General features: G+C 37.6%; 1 protein-coding gene across 1 annotated transcript in view; it reads left to right on the top strand.

The window, feature by feature from the left end:
• LOC145985694 (sodium/potassium-transporting ATPase subunit beta-1-like) overlaps positions 1-11,486 on the top strand; it is a 95,860-nt gene extending 84,374 nt beyond the window's left edge. Inside the window, exon 7 of the mRNA XM_083119763.1 lies at positions 10,940-11,486. Coding sequence (XP_082975889.1) covers positions 10,940-11,037 — 98 coding nt within the window. The 3' untranslated portion in view covers positions 11,038-11,486. The remainder of the gene's footprint in view (positions 1-10,939) is intronic.
• The last annotated feature ends 903 nt before the right edge of the window (positions 11,487-12,389 follow it).

Raw genomic sequence — 12,389 nt, 5'->3', positions numbered from 1 at the left:
GAAGTGAAGAGTCTTATTGAATGAAACATAGCTCGACTCACCCTCACATTTGAATTTTTTTAGATAACTTGCTTGCACTTCGTATAGAAAGCACCACGAGACTGAAAATTCACACTATTTGTCATGGCAAATAGACCTTATTCCAGCTTCGCTGAAAGTTCGATGTAGTTGTCAGTCATTAAGTTCAACGCTCTCTGCGCGTGTGTTGTGATGGGTTACCGTGTTCCAATTTTGTTTTAATTCCATTTCATGCTCAAAAAGGCTACCCGAAGTGGGACCTACAGTTGAAAGTGGGATCCGAACCACTAGGCAGTTGTGTCTCCACCAGGAATCGAACCTAGGACTCCGTGATTATAGGGGGTTAACGCGTTCATGGCTTTACAGTTTCGTGAATTCAAGAGAAAAATGTGAAGAACTATCTTCTACACGGAGCTAACTGTGTGTATGTATGTAAAACTTTCTAGCACATCCATTTTCCTACCTTCATTTTATCATCATTACGTTGAATTTTGCACCAGTGATTTTTCACTACGTTCTAGGTCACGTCACTTTGAGTCGTAAAGTATTGTCTGTAATTCAGTTTTAGTATAGTTTGTAGCCTCTCACCCAAAAATTTTTAAGGTGGGAGAAGGGAGGGGGGAAAATAGTGCGAGTTCAATTGAGAATACGAAAATAGAGCGGAATGATTATATTGCTACAATATCTTCAGGAAAGTAAAGCGTAAAATTGAATTCTGCCTCTGAGTGAGTCCATGATATTGTTTATGTTTGAAGGTAATATATTAAACATGACTATCAGCATAACCGAACGCATATAATGAGATGATTTATTAGTGTTACCAGACTAAAGGTGTGGAGTGCGGCCTTTTGCCTCGTTCATTACGGAATTCCACATGTAAAAATTGATCAGCTCTTATTGCTAGTAACCATTATAGGCTTAGACCAAATTCTGGCGTTTATATTTCAATTCACTTCCTCAACAAATCCTTTCTCGATTGACTAGATTTTAAGCGGAGCGTCATTCAGTTGTTTGTGAGTGTTCTCTTTGCAGAAGCAACAGCAGCTCGCTCGCACCCACAGTGCCCCGCCCACTCGATGAGACGCGTGGTCTGTGCAGTGCAGAACAATGACAGTGTTGCCTCTCTATTAGATATTTGTGTTCTCTTTTGCCTGCCACTACACACACATTTCAGACAATTCTTCCCATACAACAAATGGAAAAGCAATCAGGCAACTGTTAAATGGCTCTTTTCTAGATTTTCTATTAACACTTTCCACGGCCAAGATATGTTAACTTGGTTCTGTTTCGTATTCCCACAATTTAGCTTCGTGCAGTAGGGCTTTATATTGCAAGCTAAAAAAAACAACGTAGGCAGGTATTTTAACATTTTAATTTTCATCCGTTTCATGATTGTGTGAAAGAATATGGTGGAAAAATACACTACTTGAGACAATATCACTAATAATAATTGGCCGCCGCTGTGCCCGAGCGTGGTAAGCCGTCGGCTTTTGATCTCGCTGCCGAAATTCCCGGGTTCGAGTCCCGGCCTGGGTATGATTGTTTATGAGTGTTCCTTCATGAATTTTATCATACACTAATCCTCATCGTTGCGACTAGCCAAAAGTAAAGTAAAAGAAGAGAAATATATTAGTAATAATAAAAATATGAATCTAGCTCCCCATGGTTCCTTTATGACTGTCCTTTTATCAATTCCATCGAGTCATCATTCATCCTCATTGTTGCGATTAGCCAATAAATGGTAGAGAAGCTGCGAAAAATAAGATGTAAAATAATAACAGAATTTTCTCCACAGAAGGAAAAATAAATGCTCCAGAAAACATGCAATACAGGAAAAGAGTGTCCTGTAATGTGAGTCTGTAAACCAAATGTAAATCACGAATGAAGAAGTTACGTGAAAGTTTCGTCTCCTACGAAGCAATACAGGCTTGGATGGCGTAGTGGTAGCGTCGACGCCTTGTAATCAAGGGGTCCCGGTGGAGGCACAAAGTGGTTCGGATCCCACTTTAAACTGTAGGTCCAGTCCCGATTAGACATACTGTTCATTGTGGACTTAAAACACCAAATCAACAGCCAACCAACCAATACGGGGTTGGAAACACTACGGTTATAGGTTTGGAAACACTGCTCCTCTCGGGAACTACTCTACCAGGCGAAACTAGACGATATAAAATACCGGGTTGCATAACCGTAAGGGAGGCGTTTCTTTCGAATTCCTCTGTACTACGTGGAAGTGAGGTTGACCATTGGGTGCACTACGTGGAAGGAGCACCTCTTACACCCCATAGAGTGGGATGAGGCTAAGCAGATAGGAAGGGAGAAGAGAATACTAGTGAGAAAATGGAAGGAGGCCAAGGAAATAGAGAAGAAAGGTGAAGAAGACACAATGAACTGGAATGGGGGACTGAAGATAAACAAAGAATGGAAAAAGGTGTTAGAAAGAGTGGAAAGGACAAGGGAGAAAGAGGAGAGAAGAAAGAAGAAGAATGAAGAAAAAAGAGCGTGAGATAAAGAGTCCAACCACATTCTAGATGGAAGAAAATATGTTTAGCCTTTTAGGTGAAAGTACAGTTGACAAGGGAAAGCCACCTGCTAGAATGTTCCAGAACAACTATGTAATAGTCTGGAGGGGAGTAATGTTTGTGTATATATATCGTCCTGTTTTTGTACCTTGTTACATTTGTACTTGGTGCAGAGTCTGAAAAAAAGACCTTGCTAGAAGGTTCAAACGTTACGTTTATTTTATGTTTTATAATAAAATAAACTTCTGCCTTGGTCAGCATATTGAGTTTTTCATATAATGGAAACAAGGCATAATGTTGTTATATCATTTATGTGATTCATCCTTTAATAAATATAACAATACGTTTATCACAGTAATAATTTTATAATGAGGCCTAACCGATTATTCAGAAAGGGCGGGGGGGGGGGAGTAAACTGATCTCCTTGGGATGTCCCGTTTATGGTTGAAAATATTATGGTCACCCTACATATGTCATTTGAAAGGGGGTGGTTAAGTGTACATCTGATGAAATAATAATAATTTATTGACGAGAGGTATATATGAGTATTTAAACTTCTAATTACCTGGCTAGTAGAAGCCTGCAATGAAAACCATTTCGATTTCCGATTTTTATTTTTTCACATTACGTATTTCCACTCTTCAAATACTCTTTATTGCCAGTTTCGACATCAAATTTATATTGATTGATTGATTGAGTTGGTGTTGTAAGTCCGCTTTGTGCACAGTAGGGCTAATCGGGACTGGACCTACAGTTTAAAGTGGGATCGGAAGCACTATGTGCCTCCACCGGGGATTAAAGCCGGGGCCCCTTCATTACAAGGCGACGACGCTACCACTGCGCCATCGGGGAGGCACTTTAAATTTATATTCTGTGTTTCTCTTTCTCTCTGTGTGCCTGTCCGTGCGATATTCACTTTTCTCCCCCTGGTGCTGTTTCTTTACTTTTCATCTTTCTATTTTTCTGCCATTCTATTTATTTCATCCCCATTCTTAGAAAGTCGACAAGCAGCTCACCCTTGCAGTTGTAGAAGAACGTCATCATGACTTCCCCGGAACTTGAATGTACACCACTGAACTTCTTCGGCGGGGGAGAATCCACGTGTTCCCTCTGTTGGCTTTTCCCTTTACTCTGGGGTCAAAATGATGGCACCATACACGTATCGCTAACCTCACTTCCTGCGCAATAAACAAACAACGAATGTGTACGTGCAAATTGTCACTTTGCTTCCATCCTTGCCAACAGATGGCAGTATCGTTCGTAAACAGCAGTTCAATGCGTGGTTACCCGTTCTCATTTGACTGGGCATTATAGAAAGACAAAAAAGTAGAGAGACAGAAACTAAAAAGAGAGAGAGAGAGAGAGCAGAGACGGAGATACGGTATGTATGAAAAGAAAGAAAAGACAAAAGAAGACAAAAATACAAGGAAAATGTAATAGAGAAATCGAGATATGTAGAAAGGAAGAGAGAGAAAGATGGAGAAAATTGTGTGCGAATGTAAGAGAGGGTGAATTGAGAAGGAGACAAAGAAGCAGGCAAGAAATAAGCGAGAGAGAGAGAGAGAGAGAGAGAGAGAGAGAGAGAGAGAGAGAGAGAGAGAGAGAGAGAGAGAACACTCGAGAGGCTATTCTATATTTCAGAAAATTAAATTCACCGTAATATTCCTAAGGGACATATCCCCATCCTAAATATAGCCTGATATAAACATATTGGTGTAGAAGTCTTAGAAATAGATTTGATTTGGTTTATTTGTTCACCTTATGCAGTGACGGCGATTGGGTTCCAAAACAAGGGTAGCAAGTTGCCAAAACTGGGGGGCAAGGACAACTTATTTTCCTTGGTAGATAAGATTTAGCATACTGCGGAGGCAAAAGTGGCAAAAAGTGGGAGCAACTGCTCCCCCACGCCCCGCCCAATCGTCGCCACTGACCTTATGGATAACAGAAATCCTATTTTTGTAACAATACAAGAATTTTGCATTTTAAAAGTGACAGAGTATTGTTCTCTAAGAATTGGAATTTTACAAATCCTAAACATATGCAATACATCCTTGCAAATGAATTACTGAACCAAGAAAAGTACAATCAATGGCGTGTCCAAGGCGGGTTGGTGGGGGTTATAACTTTCCCCCCTTTCCCCAGATTTATATATATATATATATATATATATATATATATATATATATATATATATATATATATATATATATATATAAAAGAACATCAAAGGCAGGATAAGATGCTAAAATGAGTGGTCACTACTAAAAAAGTATACGTACGCCTTTCGAAAATCCTGGGCAAAATATCTGTGTACCCTACATTTTATCACAGCATGTGATAGCAATTATTGCAAACTTATATTTACGTAACTTCAGTTCTTGAGGATACATTGCCTGTGTTTATGTACAGAGAGAGAGAGAGAGAGAGAGAGAGAGAGAGAGAGAGAGAGAGATTTATGAATTGAAACACGAGTTTATACAGAATTAGGTGACAGAGTAGCCTAAGGCTGAGCTTCGCTCTGTAGTGAATAAAATTCATTATAGATATGCATCAAAATATTCGACTACAGAATAAAATGAATATTTTAGTAACATTTTTCTTTATGTTTTTCATAAATTCTGCTACATTCGTTTATTTGTAATGCAGTTTGTTGAGTGGTTTGTTTTTTGTGATTTCTGATGAAATCAATCAAAATATCTTGTTTGGTATGTATGATAAATTCTGATTGTTTTAAGTTGTTGAAAATTAGTGTTTCTATAAGGAATACACAGGGGTCGTACTCTAGCAAAAAAAGGTTATGTGATGTAAAGCTAGACATACATTCAGTAATTCTTATAGTCTTTTCTACATTTGAAAAATGTCTTTGTAATTGCCCTTTATTCATTTCATCTTATCACTATTCATCCCCAAAATTTGCAGAATGAAAACAACAACAAATCCACAGTCCATTAAAATTTGCGCTTGTAACTTGTGGAATTGGGTTCCCGAAATTTCTCATTCACTTAAATACTGTACAGTGTACATAAATCCAACAAAAATTTAGCAACTGCATACCACTAATATACAAACGTACAATGCCACAACAGATTTGAAGTCACTGAACACATTGTTTGATAAATCCACGGAAGCAACGTGTTATATCGATCCCATGGCGATAATTTTAGAGACACACCATTTCGTCTTTTTTATATGTACTTGCACGGCTCCATCAGGCTAGTAACTCCGTTTTTATTACCCTCTGATCACCACGGATGCTAATGTAGGAAGTATAATTCCATAAATCATTGGTTCCTGGCACATGGGAGAAGCGTTTAGCCCATCGAATGATAGGTAGTCGCACATCCACCTCCAACTGTCAAAGAAGTGTACATAGGTTACTTTGAATCAGTTGACGTCATTTGTAGGACTGTGTGAACAGGTTTGTCTTGACTTGTGCAGAAATCAAGAAGTTGTTTCATGTCTAGTTGCAATTTCATCTTACATTAACGGTGAAGATTTTATGTAGAAACAGTGAATCGAAAATTGAAGTTTAACATTTCGACTGACTGTACTGTTTGCAACATGATTATCGTAAAAGTTCGGGATTATCCTAACCTTGAAGGTAAGTTAAGTTAGTGATGGAGAAGAAACTCTCGCCACGTAGCTTTAATACTGTTGAACATTTATCGCCGAAATTCTCCCTTGGTTTGAGCTTGTAGTTCTTATACGCAGATTGGGACGGTTATTCTTAGAGCCGCAGATATATTTGGACGCCAGGGGCAGGGGCAGGGGCAAGTACCCCCATTTCTTGGTGTAAATGTGGTTAGTTTGCACTCCTTTTTTAATATTCTCGCGCAAACAGCACCTCGCCGATCTCGTAAGGGTTCTATAGTAAAAAACAATGTGTATATGTGTGTGTATGTGTATGTATACAACAAAACTCATTTGTCTCTTACATGTAGCCATGGACTTCCGGAAACAGGGGCAAGGGGCCACGCCCCCTTCCCCTGGACAATGGATGTTCACTCAAAAATTATATATTTCACACATAATTTAATTTCAGTCACGGAATTTATGTTAATTATTATAATTGCGTTGAAGGAACATGATTATTTCAGGCTGAAGCAGTGTTTATGATGAGGCATTACTATTATCGGAAAAAATGCCTTGCTTGCCCCTCCGTGGGAAAAAAAAAATCTGCGAACGTCCATGCATGTAGCAAAGCTCTCTTACATTATATTAACACAAAACTGTCCGGTGGCAAAAATATGGCCATTTGCTATTATTTAGTTATCTGTTCAATGGGTTATTATTAGGGACATTGAATTTTCGCGATGCGCGAAATCACGAAATGTGAAAAAAAGATGCAATTTTGAACATTCTGCACGTAACTACACCTCCAATGATGCATGAGTTTTATTCGCGAAGTAATGCGAAATGTGTGCTTTTCCACGAAATGAACGCTTTTTCGCGAAATAACAGTGAAATATCATCAAATTAAGTAGAAAACACGCAAAAAACGGCAATCGAGGTTGTGCGCGCAAACTGTCGATTTGTAACGATACGTTTGCCTAAAGTTTCCTACAACGTGCAGCTGAAGAACGTTTTATCTTCGATCACATCAGGAAGACGTTGCAAATTTGGATTTCCCATGCACATCTGAGTTCGAAAACTTCGCTTCCTGTCAAGCTGCATTCCTTTCTTCCCCCGAATGTCTACTCAACTTCCAGTTTCATTGAACTTGCTAGCTGTAGCAGCGATAAGATTAGTCTGTTCCCGCACATCAAGGGAAACAATGGTTTTTGTGTTCAGTCGTGAATGAATTTTGTTTATCATCATGTGATTTTCATCATGTGTTTCTGTATGTGCAGTTGTTATTATTTTATTTGTTGGACAGCAAGGATATCCTTTAAATACATGCAATGAATAAATCACTTGATATATACAATTTAGAAATGAAGTGATTTTGTGTTGATGTTTTCTTTTTGGTTGGACAGCTAAGTACTTCTGTATGTGTACAGTATATAAAAATGAAGTAGCTCTTTTGTATGTTGTTTCCTCTCATAATGAAAAAGTGTGTGCCATTTTTTTCCACCGCTGGTATATACCGCTCTCCTCAGTTTTTATTTACCATAAATTTGTCTCCCTAGTTATTATGTAGTGTTCTGATATACGGTTTATTGATTGATTTGCTTTGTTATACTTCGCTATTTGTGCCACTTTTGACTAATTTGCGAAGATGAGGATGAGTGATGATACGATAAAATTGATGAATGGACACTCACAAACTTCCTTGCCAGGCCAGGATTCAAACCCGGGACCCCTGGCGTCGTAGCGCGATGTGCTAACCACTCCGCTACGGGGGCTATATGGTATACGGAGAGAATCTTTAATACAATAGCGTGACAATCCGTAGAATCTTTGGAAATGTAACGTACAACGAACTCTAAAATCCCAGTAATTTAGCCATCACCTTTTCTAGACAGGAAATTGCTAGAACCATCTAAGAAATGTCTTGTCAGAGGTCTGACTCTGCATTTGTTTAGTAAAATGAATCTGAATAAATATCTGGGAAGAGAGAGATCAGTGGTCAGTTCTAATCTATCGGTCAGAGGGGCAGAAGCGGAAGCTAATAGTCAAGAGAAGGAGAGAGGAGTCTGGGCATTCAGGCTGACACTACAATCGGACACCTCGTTAATTAAGCAGTTCGTGATTCAACACTTCGAGGGAGCACTTCCACAGTGAGAGACAGGTTTTGCCATTTAAGTGTATAGTTGTTACCTCTCGCACCTTACCATCAAGCTCACCATGCGTAGCGAGTTGCTCCAGAATAGAGGATGAATGATCAGTGAGCTACATCACCCAGTTCGATCCCACATGCCGAAGGGTATGTTACGATAGTTCTTCTAAAAGGAACAATATTGTAAACATTACGCATGTACTTTAAATATTTTAAAGAACACCAAGACGAATTATTATTATATAATTTATACTTTTATCAATACTGAGAATATTTTTTCTGGAAATGCACATAATTATAGCGTATACCTTGCTTTCATAATCACTTCACGAAAACGCAAAACATGTATTTCCCAATTTGACTGTTTCCGATTTTGAAATGCTACTCGGTACTGTCCTTACCTTGTAATTCATGACCAAATCGTATGCAATGATTGCTTTATGAAGTGAGTGTTAGAGAAACAGTTGAATTTGAGACGAATCCGTGAAGTTTACGCTTTTCCAAGTTTTTCTATTTTGCTCGCCCTTTCCCCAAGGTTGTTGAAGGTCCAGGAATCCATAAATTTTAATAGGTTCTATTGGGTTCCGCTGCAGGACCGGAACCTTTTTTCACGCACAATTAAAATTCGGTACAAGTTGCGTATTGTTTAATTGAAAAAAGTTTCCTGGACCGTATTTAAATTCATCCGGAAAAAGGTTCCTGGACCGAATTGAAATACTTTAAACATAAAAAGGTTCTTTACGGCCTAGAACCATTTACACTTGCTGATTTTCTCTCCCGGACGGGAATTGAATACACCTGCACTACACCGAGTGTAAAAAAGTGCAGGGAAGTAGACGGGGCTATAAACAATTAATTTTTTATCTGGCGCGGGACCTCCTGAAGCGCGAGGCCTCGAACGAGTGCCCTACGGTCGGCTCCGTTTGTCAGTTTTAGTCCGCCCCAACCGAATTGCGCACACTTTAGATCCAGGATTGCGCACAAATCTCACTGACCTGGTTTGCGCACAGATTTTGATCGAACGTTGCCACTTTGATAGCTTTAAAGTCTGTGCGCAAAACTGTTTTTCTCTTTAGACAAGAAGAGAGAGAAATTAGAAATACAATAGTAAATCATACCAATTTACTCAAACTCAAAAGTTAGGTTAGGTTAGGTTAGGTTAATGACTGCAAAAACACGTGTAAGTCCACACACACACACACAAACAAACTAACAGAAGTGAGAACGGCTTGAGAACATTTTACATCTGACAACATCGCCTCATTTTTTTGTGCGCAATCCTGTACATTGTGACAGCTTGTCAACGGCTTATCAGATACCATTGATAAAACCGGAAAAGTGTGCGCAATCCGACTGTAGCTGTTTCAGTTACCTTTATATGTGAAGAAGGGTTCAATAAATGGATCTACGAAAAAAAATTGTCTCGTATTCATTCCGTGTAGTCATACATTAAGTATTCCGTCTTTCCCACGTTCCTCTACACACAAACATACGAAGGTATTAGTGTGCTTGGAGGAAAGGACTTATTTAAGGGGTTCGAAGGGGGTCCGGACCCCCCACAGAAAGACTTATCAAGTATTAAAATTACATAGAGAAAATATGCTTGCTTATCATTTGTTATGCTAGGTATAATCGATGGTCATTTATTTCCACCAAACTTATTGGAAGGCAAGTATTGCATTGGGACAGTACACCCCACGGCGAAAGAAACAGGAGGTGAATTGTCCACCACCATTTTCATTCGGTCTGAATTACACAATGTCATCAATTTAAATAAAGACGTCAATAAGCAGCTAACAATGCCTGCTTTGAAGCAACATAGTTTCATTCCTTAAAACAACACAGGATGTAGAATAAAAAACTTAATGAAAATAGCGGTGGATAATTTGCTTACCATTATCTTAGCTTTTGACTGTACCAAAGAAGGTTTATGCAGTCTACTTATGATAATATAAATAAAATATTAATCAGGAATTTTACTTTTCGTCAATAAATGAGGACTAAAAGTAGTAAACGTTGTAAATGCCAAAAGCGAAAGTGTTGGGAAATCGCATCGTTCCGCACATCAGCCCGTAAGAACGATCACACTAGTGACCTCTTTACACGCCCTTTGAACTACTTAGAGGGCTACCAGCCACATTTCACGTTTACCACATTATAAAGCATGACACATTTCACAGTTTAACGTGGAAAACGGTGTTTGAATTATTGTGGCACTTACAGCGTTTACCAATTTTAGTCTTCAAATATTAAATTCTTTATCTATTTACATTACAGGGCAGTTGCTTTTATACAAATTTAGCGATCTCAACTACATGTAAGCTTGATAATGACTACGTGCTGTTCATTTACCAGCTTTTTAGCTATTCATGTAATAATAACAATACAATATTAATTAATTTACGTATAATTAATATTTCTTTTAAATTTAAGTAAATATTATTGTTATTATTATTATTATTATTGCTGTTGTTATTATTACTCGTGTTGATGTTATTGAGACAGTTAGTGGGAACACACCCAAATATATTTCTAGATTCGGGCCTGCTTGTAGGTGGAGTTTCTAAAAAAATATATTATATTGCCAATTGCTAACGAAGACATGTTACTTCTTATCTCTCTGAGTAGATATCAAAACTATACTAATATACGAAGGGCTAATGATTGCATTTGTTTTCAGGAAAGACAGCGATAAAATGTGGGGCTTTCTCATCGAATATCCGTATTGATTATTTCAAGGAGGATGGATCAGTAACTTTCACGATTCACATAGACTGACGTATACTAAGTGCTTCCTAGTGAACAAGATTATTCAGCGAGAACTGAAGAATGATTTTTAATGTCATCAAAACGACGATAGTATAAATAGTTTTGGTACATATTTCATTTTTTATAGAACACATTCATTGAATGTGTGCATGTATGATATATTAGTGTACGAATTGTTTCTACAGTAAAACAATAAACAATAGTACAAGTCTAGTACTTATAAAGTAAGTGCCAAAAGAGAACGTATAACTATTTGTGCTTTCATATTTGAGACTGTCATTTGTGTATGATGGCGAAGATGAGTGTCGCCATTGCTACCCATATATAATGCGATAGCTATTTTAATAATAGCAGCGAGTCCAATTTTGTGTTCCTACTCCGAGAGGTCGATAACATCATGAAGCAGGACAATATTTATGTACAGTGATTGTATGATTTTTATTAATTTAGAATAGATAGTTGGCACATTAGAATGTCTGATGTTTGTTGTAACGTTTTTACGCTCAGCTGAATTTTTATGTTTGTTTTGAATAAGTTTATTATTATTAAATTTGTATTTCGTTAACAATAGGATAGACTAAGCAGGGAACGATATTTTATCTTGGGATAACATAGTCAACAAACAAGTTCTTCCTCATCATCATCTACTTTTTTATAATCCTCACAAAATCGGTCGTAATTGTTTAAATTTCCCGTTCCCCACCAATAGTCACAATCTACAATAAATAGGAAATAGTTGTATGTGGCACGCAAAAATAATAATTTCTATGTAACCAAAAACTCAACAAAAATATGTTTTTCAATTTCAACAAATTATATTTTGCTGTGTATGAATGGTAAGAATCTAAATTGGAACTAAAAATTCCTTTTTAGACGAATGCAAATATGGATAACAAATTAAAATACGTGTATATGAATTCACGTAGGGGGAACCCCCAGACGAGCCCGCCTTCTTCCGAATACATTCAGGGGTATGATCTTTATGCCCTGGTGCCTTTAAACAAAAACCAGGGCGTCAGTTTTTTCTGAATTACGGTTCCCCCGTTTATTTATTCACAAACTTTATTTGAGCTTACAAGTAAGTGAATACAATACAAATACAATTATTCCTGGCCTATTCTGGAATCCAGAAAAAGGTCGGTTATATGTACACACAGTTTGTACTACCTATTATTATTTTATCTTAATTCTAATTTTAAATTGAAATTTGAAATTATGGTCTAAGTATCTGGGTTTAGTTTTGTTTCAGTTCTAGAAATGTGTGTTTAGGTTTATTTAGGTTATTCGTAAATGAGGAATGTATGTTCTGTTTAATGAATAAGTCATCATACAAATTACTGTAAATGGTTGCGTCTGTGAGT

Source organism: Lepisma saccharinum, chromosome 3 (genome assembly GCF_977018435.1).
Source record: "Lepisma saccharinum chromosome 3, izLepSacc3.1, whole genome shotgun sequence".
NCBI classification, from domain to species: Eukaryota; Metazoa; Arthropoda; class Insecta; order Zygentoma; family Lepismatidae; genus Lepisma; species Lepisma saccharinum.
This window is presented reverse-complemented; position numbering and strand designations above follow the sequence as displayed.